Source organism: Heterodontus francisci, chromosome 6 (genome assembly GCF_036365525.1).
Source record: "Heterodontus francisci isolate sHetFra1 chromosome 6, sHetFra1.hap1, whole genome shotgun sequence".
In the NCBI taxonomy this organism is placed as follows: domain Eukaryota; kingdom Metazoa; phylum Chordata; class Chondrichthyes; order Heterodontiformes; family Heterodontidae; genus Heterodontus; species Heterodontus francisci.
The window spans coordinates 90694330-90712788 of NC_090376.1; the positions used below are offsets into that span (position 1 = coordinate 90694330).

At 41.7% G+C, this 18459-nt stretch overlaps 1 protein-coding gene across 1 annotated transcript in view; it reads right to left on the bottom strand.

Annotated features, from left to right (window-relative positions):
* mtmr2 (myotubularin related protein 2) overlaps positions 1-18459 on the bottom strand; it is a 124167-nt gene that overhangs the window by 17609 nt on the left and 88099 nt on the right. Inside the window, exon 12 of the mRNA XM_068034040.1 lies at positions 14890-14982. Coding sequence (XP_067890141.1) covers positions 14890-14982 — 93 coding nt within the window. The remainder of the gene's footprint in view (positions 1-14889; positions 14983-18459) is intronic.

The window sequence follows — 18459 nt, forward strand, 5'->3', positions numbered from 1 at the left end:
TGGTCTATGCAAAATCTAGTTGAACCGTCAGGTTTAGGCAATAATATTACTGATGAACTTAAGCTTTGACTGGGTTCAATTATGTGGTTTTCCAACATGTATTGGACTTCTGCTTTTACCTGGGCCTGTTTCTTTGGACTTAAGCGATAAGGGTGCTGTTTTATAGGAAATGATTCCCCTACATCCATATCATGTGTTGCAAAGGTTGTACATCCTGGCTTATCCCTACAGACTCTTTTAAATGCTGTGAGTAGCTTTGTTAGGTCTTCTCGTTGTTCTGTATCTAAATATGAAAGTATAGTGTCCAATCTCCCTAACAATTCAGTATTAACTAACCGGATAGTAGGAGGTTCAATTTAAGAATTGTCTAGGCCTCCTTCTGCTTCATCCTCACTATCCCTACTACTTGACATACCTGTGCTTGCTTATCCTCCTCCCGGCCATGATATTGTTTCAACATATTGATATGATACAGACGATTCTTTTTCTGGCAATCTGGGGTGTCCATCAAATAACTTACTTTACCAATTCTTTTGACCACTTTATATGGACTACTGAACCATGCTTTCAATGGTTCACTCTGCAAAAGCAGTAATACTAACATCTCATCCCTTGGTCTTGGCATGCTCGTCTGCCGATTTTTCATTGTTGCTTGGGAAGCTTTAAGGTGTTCCTGAACCACTTTGCAAGATCTCGTGAGCCGTTCCAGAAACCTTTTATTATTTTTAGAGGATCTCTTATCTCATGTCTGTAATCTAATTTAAAAGGATTAAAACTGGTAGATTCATTCGGTGAATCCCTAGTAGCAAACAAGAGAAATTCTCACCCTTTATCCCAATCATGGGGATATTCATAACAGTCCTGATTATCGGTTTGAGGGTCTGATGGTACCTTTTTAAAACTCCTTGTATCTGTGGATGGTAAGCTGAAGACTTTAACTTTGTTATACCCAAATTACCCATAACCTCCTGAAAAATTTTAGACATAAAATTGAAACCTTGATCCGACTGAATCTCAATCGGTAATCCATATCTTCTGAAAAATTGGGTTAACTTCTCTACCACTATCTTAGCAGAAATTGTTCTCAAGGGAATGGCCTCTGGGAACCGAGTAGCCATATCCACAATAGTCAGTATGCATTGGTGTCCCGCTTTTGTTTTCGGTAAAAGTCCTACACAGTCTACCAACACCCTACTAAATGGTCCTCAGTAACTGATATGGGAATTAGAGGTGCCGGTTTTATGGCAGGCTGCGGTTTTCCCACAATCTGGCACGTATGGCATGTTTTACAAAACTGCACCACGTACTTGGAAAGACCTGGCTAGTAAAAATGTCTATTTATACGTGATTGTGTCTTCCGGATCCCCACATGTCCCGCTATAGGAGTTTCATGTACTATCTTTAATAGTTCCCGACGATATTTTGGCTATACCACTATCTGATGAACTACCATCCATTCTTCATCCACAGGTCTGTGAGGAGGTCCCCACTTCCTATCAGAATCCCATTTTTAATATAATAGCCTTCTGAAACTCCTTTTGCCTCAGCTTCTGTTTGAGCTGATTGTGCCACTTTATTGAACTCTGGATCAGCTTGCTGAGCCTTGATCAAAGAAGACTTATTAAACATTTCCTTTGGATCATCCAAATCCCCAAAGGAAGTTTCAGGTAGTTTCTGACCATGGTGCCAATTTTACCTCCGACAATGGAACTGGTTTAGCCATTGTTCGGGTTACTACCCATTAAGGAAAAGTTACTGGAACATTTTCCTGCAACTGTTCTGTCTCTTTAACTTCACTTGGTTTTTCTGTGACTGCTGGAAAAGCCACTACCTTGGCTCTGGCCAAATCGTTCTCTAGGAATAGGTCAACTCCATCTACTGGAAAACTATGGACAACTCCTGTTATTGTTCCAGACATTAGATCACATTCTGGGTCCACCCGATACAAAGGTACAGGTATATACTCCCTGCCAATACCATTCTCTAAAACCTTGGCATTCAGTGCGCTCTCTGATGAAAATGTTATGCCTTTCCCCAACAGAAGAGTTCGGGGAGCTCCTGTATCCCTAAGTATAACTATAGGTTTACCTGCCTCACTTGAGGGATAAGGCGTTACTTTTCCTTTTGACAAGAATTCCCTATAACTTTCAGGTACCTTATTCAAAACCCCTGCACTCTCAGTGGATTTTGTATTTAGCCTTGCAGCTCTAGTCAGAGCTACAGCCTGATCTGCTGTACTCTCGGTCAGTGCCCCTTTCCCTGAATTGGCTTTGTGTACTACAATACGTCCCTTGGGTTTACCCTACAACTTTCCACATCCTGCACGAAGATGTCCCACCATATGACAAAGCTAACACTTAGGTTTGCAGACCTCACTTCCACCCTCAGCACCTCCCTTTCTAGCCTAAGGAGGAGATCCTGGGGCATTCCCAGCTGTCCCCTCTTGCCTTCCTTTCACTCTCCTACCTTCTATCCTTCTCGGGTTTGTGAGGGTGACAAAGACAGGGTTTGGGCTTATAAACAATCAGCAATTTCCACTGCCTATCTGGCTGTTGAAACCTTCTGGTTCTCACTAACAGAGGGAGTGAATTTTTAAATCCTTCCAGGAGAATTAGTTCCCTAAAGCCCCCATATGTGGCCTCTACCTTTAGTGCCCACATCCAACGATCAAAATTAATTTGCTTTATCCTCTCAAATTCTATATAAGTCTGCCCAGACAATCTTCAGAGGTTCTGAAATCTCTGCCTGTACACTTCAGGGACCAACTCATAAGCAGTGAGAATAGCCTTTTTGCCATCTCAGTCTGTAGAAGCCTCCTCAGAAAGCATGGCATAAACTTCTTGAACTCTGCCCATCAACCTGCACTGCATAAGCAGTGTCTAGCTTTCCTTTGGCCACTTCATCTGTGTGGCTACCTTTTCAAAAGAAATGAAAAATGCCTCTACGTCCCTTTCCTCATACTGAGGGAGAGCTAACACAAATTTAAACAGCTCTCCACTAGGTCCTGAACTGGAGTCAGATCTTTGCTCACCAGAACGTTCACTGGAGTCAAGACCACCTTGTTGTCTTAGTTCCAGCTTTTTCAATGTTAACTCTTTTCAAGCTCAAGTTTTTCAATTATTTTTCAAGCTCAAGTTTTCTCATTTCTATTTCTTTGTCAAGTTCAAGCTGCCTCATCTGTAACTGAATTTTAGCTAATTCAACTGCACAACTCTCTGGTTTGCTTTCTTCTTCCAATTGCAAATGTTGTGCTATTAATTCAATTTTGTCTGCTTTCTTAGCTCCTGGTTTTAACTCTAACGCCAATAGTTCTGCCACATCCTTTAGTTTAACCAGGGTTAAGTGTCTCAAATCACTCAGAGATACATCCTCCTTCCCCAGAAAGGTTGCTGGAACTGTTAGACATTCCGGTGGTGTAGACTTTACTACACGAGAAACCTGTTTTTTTCCCCTCATCTTTTCAATTATTATTACCCCACTTACAATTATACGTCGTTGGCATTCGGTTTATCCCACAAAGAGCCCCCAATTATATGTTATGACTGAGACAGGAGGAGTGCACTGTTTATTCCAGTTCCACTTCTCCACGGGTCACAACATATATTTACATTTTTACCCACTTACCGATACGGTCAATCATAGACTCTTTTTATCCCAGAATAGACGGTTGTTTTAGTGACCGGAAGTCAGTGTCCAGTGGCGTACCACAGGGATCTGTGCTGGGTCCCCTATTGTTTGTCATTTATATAAACGACATAGATGACTATGTGGGAGGTAGGATCAGCAAGTTCGCGGATGACACAAAGATTGGCCGAGTGGTTAACAGTGAGGTAGAGTGTCTTAGGTTACAGGAAGATATAGATGGGATGGTCAAATGGGCAGAAAAGTGGCAGATGGAATTTAACGCTGAAAAGTGTGAGGTGATACACTTTGGAAGGAGTAATGTGACACGGAAGTATTCAATGAATGGCCTGACACTGGGAAGTTCCAAGGAACATAGATCTCTGAAGGCAGAAGGGCAGGTTAATAGGGTGGTGAAAAAGGCATATGGGACACTTGCCTTTATCAATCGAGGCATAGATTACAAAAGCAGGGAGGTCATGTTGGAGTTGTATAGAACTTTGGTAAGGCCACAGCTGGAGTACTGTGTGCAATTCTGGTCGCCACATTATAGGAAGGATGTGATTGCACTGGAGGGGGTGCAGAGGTGATTCACCAGGATGGTGCCTGGGATGGAACATTTAAGCTATGAAGAGAGGTTGGATAGGCTTGGGTTGTTTTCGCTGGAGTAGAGAAGGCTGAGGGTTGACCTGATCAAGGTGTACAAGATTATGAGGGGCATGGACAGAGTGGATAGGGAGCAGCTGTTCCCCTTAGTTGAAGGGTCAGTTACGAGGGGACACAAGTTTAAGATGAGGGGCAGGAGGTTTAAGGGGGATTTTAGGAAAAACTTTTTTACCCAGAGGGTGGGGACGGTCTGGAATGCACTGTCTGGGAGGGTGGTAGAGGTGGGTTGCCTCACATCCTTTAAAAAGTACCTGGATGAGCATTTGGCATGTCATAACATTCAAGGCTATGGGCCAAGTGCTGGCAAATGGGATTAGGTAGACAGGTCAGCTGTCTTTAATGCATCGGTGCAGACTCGATGGGCCGAAGGGCCTCTTCTGCACTGTATTATTCTGTGAATAAAACTCACCAACCAGGTTTCTTTAATATACAATAAAATTATTAGATTATAAAACAAGTCTTAATGAAGTAAAGCATCAACTTACAGATTGAAATATTAAAGTTCCCTTTTTACCTTAGCCCCTCACACTCACACACAAACACCGGTTAACCGGAAAAATAAAGGGATTTTTGTTTTCAGAGTTCTAGTACAGACAAAAAAACACGTGGGCTGAATACTTGCTCATTCTTGAAGAAACACATGAGATATGTGGTGTTCCAAAACTGGCACACAGTCTGCCTCTGAGTACACATAGTTAGTCACTGGGATCCTTTAGAACAGTTCTTTTCAGGCTGCGTTGAGAATGAATTTAGCAGGCTTTTCTTCAAAGACAGGAGACAAGATGAGGTGACACAGTGGACTTCTCAGGGTCTTTTGGAAAGGTGCTGGAAAGCTGAGCTGGTTTCTCTTTCTTTTCTTGTGTGTGTGTGTATCTGAATGCGTGAGAGAATGGGGGAAGTTGCGAATATTTTCAGGTGTTGTATACTAAACATTTATCTTTCTTTTAAACTTATGAGAATACCTGTTATTTGTCTGTTTGTTGACCATTAAAACACTCGAGTTAAACACTTTTTAATACTGCAAATCAAGATCAAGCGAGCTTTTGCCCACCTGCTCCACGGGAGGCTTCTGTCCTTAGGACACCTGCGTTACGGTGTGACAGGTGTACCGCCCGTCAAAGTCCGCACCTGCCATTTCTCTCCTTCCTTGGGAATTCTCTTCTCTCCTTGGAAGTTCTCTCCCTTTTTATACAGTTCAACCCCAACTCAAAACAATTCAAAAGTGAAAATGACAACAGGTGGTCAACCTTTTGACCTCCATCAATCTTGACCTGTCACTTCTTCATAAACAACTTCTCCAGGTGTCCAAAGTTCTCTGTTGCTTATTGAGCTGGAGGTCAGGTGGTTTCCTGGAAGGGCTTGTTGTTGTTGCTGAAAGTCAGGAGGCTTCCCGTAAATGCTTGCTTTCCTCACAAGACCTCTGTGATCCTTTTAAAAAGTATTTCTAGGGACTGTTTTTCAAAGTCAAGCGGTCTTTACATGACCCTCTTTGGAAAAAAAACATGCTGGAAATACTCAGGTCTGGCAGCATCAGTGCAGACAGAAGCAAAGTTAACGTTTCAGGTCAGTGACCTTTCATCAGAACTGGCAAAGGTTAGAAATGTAATAGGTTTTAAGCAAATAAAGTGGGGGTGGGGAAAAAAAGAATAAAGGGGAAGGTGTTGATAGGACAGATGGTCAGAGAATAACTGACAAGGAGGTCATGGGGCAAAGACAAAGAGTGTGTTAATGGTGTGGTAAAATACAAAGCGTTAGTGCAGAGAGGGTGTTAAACGACAGAATAATGAAAGCCCTAGCCAAAAGCAAAACATGAAAAAAAAGTGGGCAAGCACATGGTTAAAAAAAAGTGCAATGATGAAACAAAGTAAAATAAAATGAGATAAAAATAAAAAATACTAAGTAAAACTAAAAAAAAAAGGGGTGGGGGGCAATCATGCTCTGAAATTATTGAACTCAATGTTCAGTCCAGTAGGCTGTAGCATGCCTAATCGGTAAATGAGGTACTGTTCCTCGAGCTTACTTTGATGTTCACTGGAACACTGCAGCAATCACAGGACAGAGATGTGGGCATGAGAGCAGGGGGGTGTGTTGAAATAGCAAGCGACAGGAAGCTCGGGGTCATGTTTTTGGACTGAGCAGAGGTGTTCCGCAAAGCGGTCACCCATTCGGTGTTTGGTCTCCCCAGTGTAGAGGAAACTGCATTGTGAGCAGCAAATACAGTATACTAAATTGAAAGTACAAGTAAATCACTGCTTCACCTGAAAGGAGTGCTTGGGGCCTTGGATAGAGAGGAGAGAGGTGGTAAAAGGGCAGGTATTATACCTCCTGTGATTGCATGGGGAAGTGCCATGGGAAGACGATAAGGTGTCGAGGTAATGAAGGAGTGGACCAGGGGGTCGTGGAGGGAACGATCCCTTCGGCATGCTAACAGGGGAAGGGAGGGGAAGATGCATTTGGTGGTGGCGTCACGCTGGACGTGGCGGAAATGGAGGAGGATGGTTCTTTGGATGTGGAGGCTGGTGGGGTGGAAAGTGAGAAGGGGAACCCTGTCACGGTTCTGGGGAGGGGAAGGGGTGAGAGCAAAAGTGCAGGAAATGGGAAGGACACGATTGAGGGCCCTGTCAACCACGGTGGGGGGGGAATCCTCGATTAAGGAAAAAGGAAAACATATCAGAAACGCTGTTGTGGAAGGTTGCATCATCAGAGCAGATGCGTCACAGATGGAGAAACTGGGAGAATGAAATGGAGTCCTTAGAGGAGGTAAGGTGTGAAGAAGTGTAGTCGCGGTAGCTGTGGGAGTCGGTGGGCTTAGAATGAACATTAGTAGAAATATTAGAAAACCCCAAAGTTTAACATTTCTTCAATCTTTCAAAAATGAAACCTCAAAAGATATATTTAACTAAACACAGAGGCATTTTCGTAACACTACGTAACTGAACTTCCTCTTCCCTGGAACCATTCTCGTGAATCTTTTCTGCACCCTTCACATCCTTCCTAAAGGGGTGGTGCCCAGAACTGGACGCAATACTCCAGTGGAGGCTAAACCAGTGTTTTATACAAGTTTAACATAACTTTCTTGCTTTTTACTCTCTGTCTCTTCGTCTAAGTCATTAATATAGATTGCAAATAACTGAGCCTCAGCACTGATCCTTGCATTACTCCACTAGTCACAGCCTGCCAACTTGAAAATGCCCCGTTTATGCCAACTCTCTGCTTCCTGTCTGTTGACCAATCAGCTATGCATGCTAATATATCACCTCCAACTTCTTGAGCCCTTATCTTACCTATTACCTTTTGCGTGGTGTTACAAACAGGTGGGAGATGATAGGGACGGTTTCCTCTTTTTCACCCCGCAACTGACCAAAGAAAGCATGTTTTTAAAAAAGTGTTTTAACCCGAGTGTTTTAATGGTCAACAAACAGACAAATGACAGGTTTTCTCATAAGTTTAAAAGAAAGATAAAGGTTTAGTATACAACACCTGAAAATATTCGCAACTTCCCCCATTCTCACACGCACAGGAAAAGAAAGAGATTAAAAGATAACTTGCATTTAGGTCTGATGGTTTTAAAAAGAGTTTGCTGTAAAACTTGCTTTTTCTGCAGGGTGAAGACTTGAAACGACACAGGCCTGTTTTTCCTTTTTTGATGGTTCACTGAATAAAGGCTTGGAAAGTTCAAGAGAACTGATGTGTTGTTGCAGACTTCTTTGGTTATGTCTCAGTCACAGTTCAATGGCTAAAAACCCTGCCATGACTTCTCAAGTATGGAATTCAAGGCCACTTCCAGTCTCTGCCTTCATATACCTTGCAGCTGGTAATCTAAGGCAGGGTCCTTTCACTTCGATGGCATAGATGGAATCTCCTTTGTCTGCACAGAATGTCTATTAAAATGCCTCATCAGAAACCTGGTTTCTGTCATGTAAACAGAGTTTATATCTCACTGTTCTCATAAATTGTGTCTGATGGTGAGATAATTGTTAGACAATGGGGTCTGGGGTGTCATTCATCCTCATTTCATCTTGATAAAATTGAGTTTTTCTCTTCAGTTTGACTTTGGAGTCACCAAGTCTGCAATGCAATTATAGACTCAATTTGTTGGAAAGTAGTAGTCATTATCATAGAATGGGTTATTAGCATTTTAATGCTCTCTCCAAGACTTGCCTAAACATGAAGATTAGCTCAGGGTTCTTGTTTCCATGTGTATTAGCATTATAGGAAAGGTCACCTGACCTCAACTCCATGTTGTTTTACAGATAAAGTGTCCATTATTGGTTTGTTTCATAATATAGTTCAGAATTGCTCCTCGTGTGAGCATGACAGTGGCAACTTATCAAATGCCTTTTGGAAATCCACATATAGTACATCTGCTGGTTCCCTTTTATCCACCCCACTAGTTACATCCTCGAAAAACTCTAATAAATCTGCCAAACATGATTTTCCTTTTGTAAAACCATACTGACTTTGCCTGATCATACAAACATTTTCTAACTGCGCTGTTAAGACTTGCTTAATAATAGATTCCAGCACTTTCTCGACAACTGATGCCAGGTTAACAGGCCTGTAGTTCCCCGTTTTCTCTCTCCCTCCTTTCTTGAATAGCAGTATTACATTTGTTAACATCCAATCTGCCGGGACCATTCCAGAATCCAGAGAATTTTGGAAAATCATAGCCAGCACATCCACTAATTTTGCAGCTGTCTCTTTTAGAACCCTAGAATGTAGGCCAACATTTGTCGGATTTTATCCCTCAAGTTCCTCCAATATTTTTTCTTGACTGATATTAATTACTTTAAATTTCCTCATTCTTTTTATCACTCCTTTTAGCTCTTAGGTTACCCTCTATTTCTGGTATGCAACCTGTATCTTCTACTGTGAAGATAGACAAAATATTTGTTCAATGTCTCTGCCATTTTCTCATTCCTTATAAGTTCTCCTGTCTCTGCTTCCAAAGGACCAACATTTACATTAACTACTCACTTCCTTTATATATACTTGTTAAAGCTCTTACAATTTGTTTTAATATTCCTAGCTAGCTTACTCTCGTGTTCTATTTTTTCCCTTTTTATCAACTTTTCAGTGGCCCTTTCTTGATTTTTAAAAACACTCCCAACCTTCAGGTTTGCTACTATTCTTTGCAACATTATAAGCCTCTTTTTTAAATCCAATACTATTCTTAACTTCCCAAGTAAGCCACGGATGGATCTTTCTTGTTGAGATTTTATTTTTCAATGGAATGTATTTTAGTTGAACATTTTGAATTGATTCTTTAAATGTTTTCCAGTTTATTTACTGCCATAGCTTTTAGTCTACTTACCCAATCAACTCAGCCAGCTCTCTCCTCATACTTATGTAATTGGCTTTGTCCAAGTCTAAGATTCTTATTTGGGACTGGAGTATGTTGCTTTCAAACTTAACATGGACTTCAATTGTATTACGATCACTATTTCGCAGAGGATCTTTTACTATGAGGTAACTAATTAACCCTGCCTCATTACCCAATACCAGATCTAAAATAGTCTATCCATGTAATCCTTCACCCCTTGAACTATTCCACGAAATCTCTTCTGTACCTTCTCCAAAGTTTTCACGTCTTTCTAAAGCACGGTGACCAGAATTGAATGCAATACTCCAGCTGGGGCCAAACTAGTGTTTTACATAAGTTTAGCATAACTTCCCATGCCTCTATTTATAAAGCCCAGAATTCCATATGCTTTATTAACCTGACCTGTCACCTTCAAAGGTTTGTGCACAAACAATCCCAAGGTGTCTTTGTTCTTGAACTTTCTTTAAAAGTGTACCATTTAGCTTATATTTTCTTTCATTTCTCCTACCAAAATACATCACCTCTCACTTTTCTGCATTGAATTTCTGCCATTTGTCTGCCCATTCCACCAGCCTATGTCCTCATGAAGTCTATTACTATTTCCTCAATGTTTAGTACATTTCCAAGTTTCGTGTCATCTGCAAATTTTGAAATTGTGCCCTGTAGCCCCAAGTCCAAGTCATTAATGTAGATCAAAAACAGCAGTGGTCCCAGTACTGAACCCCAGGGAATATTACAGTATACCTCCATCCACCACAACTCTGTTTTCTCTACCTTAGCAGATTTTGTATCCATGCTCCATCCATGGGGCAGCACAGTGGCGCAGTGGTTAGCACCGCAGCCTCACAGCTCCAGAGACCCGGGTTCAATTCTGGGTACTGCCTGTGCGGAGTTTGCAAGTTCTCCCTGTGACCGCGTGGGTTTTCGCCGGGTGCTCCGGTTTCCTCCCACAGCCAAAGACTTGCAGGTGATAGGTAAATTGGCCATTGTAAATTGCCCCTCGTGTAGGTAGGTGGTAGTGAATATGGGGTTAGTATAAGTGGGTGGTTGTTGGTCGGCACAGACTCAGTGGGCCGAAGGGCCTGTTTCAGTGCTGTATCTCTAAATAAATAAAAAAAATAAATACTGTCCCTTTAATTCCATGGGTTTCAATTTTGTTAAAAAGCCTCATGTGTGGTACTTTATCAAATGCCTTTTGAAAGTCCATATACACATCAGCTGCATTGATCTCATCCACCCTGTTACAGGAGGTTTGTTATCAAAATTAAAGTACATGGGATAGGAGGTAATATACTGGCATGGATTAAGGATTGGTTAACAGGCAGAAAACGAACAGTAGGAATAAACAGGTCATTCTTGCGTTTGCAGGCTGCGACTAGTGGGGTATGGCAGGGATCAGTACTTGGGCCCCAGCTGTTCACAATATATATCAATGATTTGGATGTGGGGACCAAATGTAAGATTTTCAAGTTCGCAGATGACACAAAACTAGGTGGGAATGTGTGTTGTGAGGAAGATGCAAAGCGGCTTCAAGGGGATTTGGACAGACTTAGTGAGTGGGCAAGAACATGGCAGACGGAATATAATGTGGAAAAATGTGAGGTTATCCACTTTGGTAGGAGGAACAGATGTGCAGAGCATTTCTTAAATGGTAAGAGATTAGAAAGTGTAGATGTATAAACGGACCTGGGTGTCCTTGTCAATAAGTCACTGAAAGATAACATGCAGGTGCAGCAAGCAATTAGGAAGGCTAATGGTACGTTAGCCTTTATCGTAAGAGATTTCGAGTACAAGAGTAGCTTCAATTGTATAGAAGCTTGGTTAGACCCTACCTGGAGTACTGGGTGCAGTTTTGGTCCCCTTACCTTAGGAAGGATATAATTGCCATAGAGGGAGTGCAGCGAAGATTCACCAGACTTGTTCCCGGATGGCGGGACTCTCCTATGAAGAGAGATTGAGGAAACTGGGCCTGTATTCTCTCCAGTTTCAAGGAATGAGAGGTGATCTCATTGAAACCTACAAAATACTTAAAGGGATAGACAGGGTAGATGCAGTTTCCCCTGGTTGGGGAGTCTAGAACCAGGGGACACAATTTCAAAATAAGGGGGAAGCCACTTCGGACAGAGATGAGGAGAAATTTCTTGACTTAGAGGGTTGTGAATATTTGGAATTCTCTACCCCAGAGGGCTGTGGAAGCTCAGACATTGAGTATGTTTAAAGCAGAGATTGACAGATTCCTAAATACCAGTGACATAAAGGGATATGGGGATAGTGTGAGAAAAAGGCACTGAAATGGATGATCAGTCATGAACGTATTGAATGGCGGAGCAGGCTCGATGGGCTGAATGCCCTACTCCTGCTCCTATGTTACCTCATCAAAAAACTCAATCACGTTAGTCAAACACGATTTGCCCTTAATAAATCCATGCTGGCTTTCTTCTATCAGTCCATTCTTGTCCAGCTATTAATTTTCTCCCGTTTATTGTGTCTAAAAGCTTCCCCATCACCGACTGGCCCGTAATTGCCACATTTATCCTTCACTCTTTTGAACAAGGGTGTAAACATTTGCAATCCTTCAGTCCCCTATAACCACTGCTAAATCTGAGGATTGGAAGAATGCAGCCAACTGCTCTGCAATTTCTACCTTTATTTCCCTCAGCAACCTAGAATGAATACCCCCACCCCATCCGATTGCTTATCCATTTTAATACTGTCAGCCTTTCTAGTAACTCCTCTTTATCTATTTTTATCTCGTTTACTGTAGCTTTGGAAAAGTCCAAATTAATACAAGGAAACCCGAAGTTCCATAAGCAATAAAGAAATTTAGAGAGCGGACTTAAGCAGAGGACACAGAGAAGAGAATAACGTCAGTTGAACATTAGAGTCCTAGGGATAGGAAGCAGCAGTAGAATGAAGTCTACTTATAAACAAAATGGGAACGAGGAAAGTTTGGAACAGGCACCAACCACTCAATTTGCTTCATACATTTTAAAAATCCTGGTAGACATGACTCGTTAAAAATGGAAACAAAATTCACAACTTATACCAGAAATGTTGGGGAACACAGGGTTTAGTGAGAGAGAGGAACTGAAAGAAATCAGTATTAGTAGAGAAATGATGTTGAGGAAATTGATGGGATTGAAGGCCGATAAATCCCAGGGCCTGATGGTCTGCATCCCAGAGTACTTAAGGAAGTGGCCCTAGAAATAGTGGATGCATTGGTGGCCATCTTCCAAAATTCTATAGACTCTGGAACAGTTCCTACAGATTGGAGGGTAGCTAATGTAACCCCACTATTTAAAAAGGGAGGTAGAGAGAAAACAGGGAATTATAGACCAGTCAGCCTGACGTTGGTAGTGGGGAAAATTCTAGAGTCCATTATCAACGATTTTATAGCAGAGCACTTAGAGAACAGTGGTAGAATCGAGCAGAGTCAGCATGGATTCACAAAAGGGAAATCATGCTAGACAGATCTACTAGAATTCTTCAAGGATGTAACTAGTAGAGTTGACAAGGGGGAGCCAGTGGATGTGGTTTATTTGGACTTTCAGAAGGCTTTCGACTAAGTCCCAAGTAAGAGATTAGCGTGTAAAATTTAAGCGCATGGGATTGGGGGTAGTTTAGTTTAGTTTAGTTTAGTTTAGAGATACAGCACTGAAACAGGCCCTTCGGCCCACCGAGTCTGTGCCGACCATCAACCACCCACTTATACTAATCCTACACTAATCCCATATCCCTACCACATCCCCACCTGTCCCTGTATTTTCCCTACCACCTACCTATACTAGGGGCAATTTATAATGGCCAATTAACCTATCAACCTGCAAGTCTTTGGCATGTGGGAGGAAACCGGAGCACCCGGAGGAAACCCACGCAGACACAGGGAGAACTTGCAAACTCCACACAGGCAGTACCCAGAATTGAACCTGGGTCGCTGGAGCTGTGAGGCTGCAGTGCTAACCACTGCGCCACTGTGCCGCCCAGTGTATTGTGATGGATAGAAAATTGGTTGGCGGACAGGAAACAATGAGTAGGGATAAATGGGTCTTTTTCCAAACGGCAGGCAGTGACTAGTGGGATACCGCAGGGATCGGTGCTGGGACCCCAGCTATTGACAATATACATTAATGATTCAGATGAGGGAATTAAATGTAATGTCTCCAAATTTGGAGATGACACAAATCTGGGTGGGAGGGTGAGTTGTGAGGAGGATGCACAGAGGCTTCAGGGTGATTTGGACAAGTTGAGTGAGTGGGCTAACGCATGGCAGATGCAGTATAGTGTGGATAAATGTGAAGTTATCTACTTTGGTAGCAAAAACAGGAAGGCAGATTATCTGAACAGCTATAAACTGAGAGAGGGGAATATGCAGCGAGACGTGGGTGTTCTCGTACACCAGTCACTGAAGGTAAGCATGCAGGTCCAACAGGTGGTAAAAAAGACAAATGGTATGTTGGCCTTCATAGCGACAGGATTCGAGTACAGGTGCAGGGATGTCTTGCTGCAATTATACAGAGTCTTGGTGAGGCCACAACTGGAATATTGTGTGCAGTTTTGGTCTCCTTATCTGAGGAAGGATGTTCTTGCTATAGAGGGAGTGCAGCAAAGGTTTACCAGACTGATTCCTGGGATGGTGGGAATGGCGTATGAGGAGAGATTGAGTCAGTTAGGATTATATTCACTGGAGTTCAGAAGAGTGAGGGGGGATCTCATAGAAACCTATGAAATTCTAACAGGACTTGACAGGGTAGAAGCAGGAAGGATGTTCCTGATGGTGAGGGAGTCCAGAACCAGGGGTCATAGTCTAAGGATACGGGGTAAACCTTTCAGGACTGAGATGAGGAGAAATTTCTTCACCCAGAGAATGGTGAGCCTGTGGAATTCGCTACCACAGAAAGCAGTTGAGGACAAAACATTGTATGTTTTCAGGAAGGAGTTAGATATAGCTCTTGGGTCTAAAGGGATCAAAGGGTATGGGGCGAAAGCAGAAACAGGCTACTGAGTTGGATGATCAGCCATGCTCATAATGAATGGCAGAGCAGGCCCGAAAGGCCGAATGGCCTATTCTTGCTCCTATTTTCTATGTTTCTATGTAATGAGACAACTCCAATTGTTTTGCAGACTACATTTCAACGTGCATACTATTTGACTAAATAATGATAAATAATCTATACCAAAATTGAACAAAAGAAATCTATAGGTAATATGATTGCCAAATTCTTCACATAGTTCAATTATTGATTTATGAAATAAAAGTTGGAAGTTGATAAAGGTAGTACCTGTCTTGTCATCTGCCACACAGAGTCAATGAATTGCAAGAAGACTGGCGACCTGTCAGCATCTGTATGGTTCTTATCTCCATGTCCGACTCTCTGTAAAAAGATTTCTGTACTAAGCAATGTGTTCCATTAATGTAGAAACATAATGGCATACAGAGCATTATTTACAGCAGCAGAACAAGGAGGCACAGATTCAAGTCATGAGAACAAATCTAAGACAGAAGCCAAGAATTATTTAATACAGAAAGTATTTAACAGCTGGAACCATTGCCAGGGAAGATGGTTGAGGCAGCAACATAGTATTTATTTAAGAAACAGCTAAATGGCATAATGGGGAAACAAGTATTTATCATCGCACCTTTAATGTAGTAAAACATTCCAAGGCACTTCACAAGAGCGTTATAAAACAAAATTTCACACTGAGCTACAAAGGAAATATTAGGGCCAATGGCCAAAAGCTTGGTCAAAGAAGTAAGTTCTAAGGAGTGTCTCAAAGGAAAGAAAAGAGGCGGTGAGGTTTAGGGAGGGAATTCCAGAGCTTAGGACCTTGGCAACTGAAAGCACAGATGGCAAACTGGGGATGCTCAAGCAGCCAGAAATGGAGGAGCATAGATATCGCGGAGGGTTGCAGAGGATACCGAGATGGGGAGGGGGGGTGGGCATGGAAGGATTCGAAAACAAGGATAGAATTTTAAAATCACGGTCTTGCTTAACCGTGAGCCAATCTAGGTCACCAAGCACAGGGCTGATGGGTGAACAGGACTTGATGCAAGCTAGGACACAGGCAGTAGAATTTTGGATGACCTCAAGTTTACAGAGAGTAGAACGTGGGAGACCAGCCAGGAGTGCATTTGAATAGTCAAGGCTATAGGTGAGAAAGGCATTGATGAGAGTTTCAGCAGCAGATGAGCTGAGGTGGGGAGGAGTCGGACAATGTTAGGCAGGTAGAAATAGGCGGTCTTAGTGATATCATGGATGTGGTCAGAAGCTCATCTCTGGATCAAAAATGACACCAAGGCTGCAAACAATTTGGTTCAGTCTCAGACAGTTATCAGGGAGGAGGGGGGAATCAGTGGCTAGGGAACCGATTTTATGGCATGGACCAAAGACAATGGCTTCATGTCTTCCAATACTTAGTTGGAGGAAATTTTTGCTTATCCACTTCTAGATGTCAGACAAGCAGTCTGATAACTTAGAGACAGTGGAGGGATCAAGAGAGGTGGTGGTGAATCGAGTTTGGTGTCAGCAGCATACATACGGAAACTGATGCTGTGGTTTTGAATGATATCGCCAAGCGACAGCATGTCCATGAGATGCAGAAGGATAGTTCCTTGGGGGACACCAGAGGTAATGGTGCATAACCGGGATGAGAAGCCATTTCAGGTAATTCTTTAGCTAAGACTAGATAGATAAGAATGGAAGCAGCCGAGTGCAGTCCCATCTAGCTGGATGATGGTGGTGTGCTCAACTGTATCAAAGGCTGAAGACAGGTCGAAAAGGATAAGGAGGAATTAGTTACTTTTGTCGCAGTCACGAGATGTCATTTGAGACTTTGGTATCAGCTGTTGCAGTAGAGAGGCAGGGACGGAAACCTGATTGGAGGGATTCAAACATGGAATTCTGGGAATAATGGGCATGGTTTGGAAGATGACATGTTCAAGGACTTGAGGGGAAAGGGAGATTGGAGTTGGGCAGTAGTTTGCAAGGACAGGTGGGTCAAGGGGTTTTTTTTGAGGAGAGGGGTGATGAGGGTAGATTTGAAGGGGAACAGTACCTGAGGAGATACAACTGTTAACAATATCAGAAAACCTGCGAGCCTGAAAGGGAAGTTGGATGGTCAGGTTAAACTGATCTGTGCTAACACGCCACTCAAAATAAAATCGAGTAATCTCATTAGTCAAGAAAGCAATTATTAATGAATAAAAGGCTATACTATTAGAACGGTTCACCCCAGTCAACTAAATGCCACAGATCAGAAGTGATCTCACAAACTGCTTAGCTAAACTGCACACAGATGCACCTGAATTGAAAACTTTGTCAACGGCTTAATAGATAGTTTTTCATACAAAATTATTAAAATTAAATTTAAGAGGATGTCAAGATATCAAATGACAACCAAGCTCATCGCTTAGACACAGCTTGGTGACTTGTTTACAATCTATATTAGCTTTTCTTAAAAAAAGGACAAAGAAATTTAGTGTAGAACTGGGTAACAGAAATTAAACACAATAGAACGTGGGATACAAAGTTAATGAAGTCACTGATAGATGTTCCAAAGATAGTATTCAAGAACAGGAGGACTTAGAATGGAATTAAACACTTTTTGTTGCATTAAAATCACTTGGAATATATGTATTAACATAAAGCTAACAGTTCTGAAAGATTGCACTTAGGAACGAAATACTTAAAGCTATCTTAATGAATACAGTAAAGTCAGCATCTCTATCTTGAAATTCACCACATGCACATTTAAGGACTTCAGTCCTAAATTGCAAGAATTGTCACTGCTTATTTATAACTGTGTGATAAGTAAAAGCAAAATGTGTATTCTGATTTTTATTTCCACAAGTAAAGTTGACTGAAAAATGATGCCAACGTCTTGTGTACTCACCAAATGTAAAGTTTGCATTGAGGCTTTTTTTTTAGTCTGAGAAAGTCTGGAGGAAGCTATAGGCCACAATACCATTATGACATTTAAAAAGTAGAGAAATGATTTTCCAAACACTTTTCATGGGATATTAAAGAATTGGACACATTCTCTAATCCTCGTGATAAACTCTTATGCTTACAAGCTGTGCTAGCCTTATAAACAGCTTTTATTGCAAGGCAGCATTTTCAAGATAAAGCTCTCCCTTCTAATTAATTGTTTACAAATCTACTCTACAATGGTTACTTGCGACTTAGTGGTTTGCCAAAGCTTTCATTTGGCATCAGCAACAGTGTCAGCAGCAAGCAATTCTACTCATTCAACACATCAATATCCAAGCCTAACGTGTTCAGTATTATTTATTTATTTAGAATGGTAGAAAAATTTCTAACCTTGTGTGACAATTAAAAGTAGACAACTGAAAATGCCTTTTATTGAAGGTAGAGGGCCAGCAATTGTTGAATAAATAATAAAGCATGAACAGCGCTCATCATTATTCATTAAAAAAATCCAGAAATTTGTGATATAAAAGAAATACAGAGTTCTGATTCTCCCCAAAATGCTGTATGATTTGCACTGCTGTTAGCGCTACCAAAACCGATAAAATTATCTTCTTGCTGTGAGGCTCGCCATTGACGATTGTGATCACGAAATTGCAGGACCTAAAACATTAATGCAAATTCTTCCAGTTGCAGCTATTTAGGACTGGTAATTCATGTCGTAAGGACCCTGTCAATGGTGTGATTTATGGCCGACATGATGCAACCTTGAAGGTCCATTAAGGGACCAATGAAGCTCGTTCCAACCAGTGAAGAACATTTCCTAGAAGTTCTCTTTTTAATCCTTTTTATCTGTATTGGTAATATTTTTGGGCCAGTCTTACCCATTCACACACCTATTAATGTTGGAAGGTAATTTTCAGA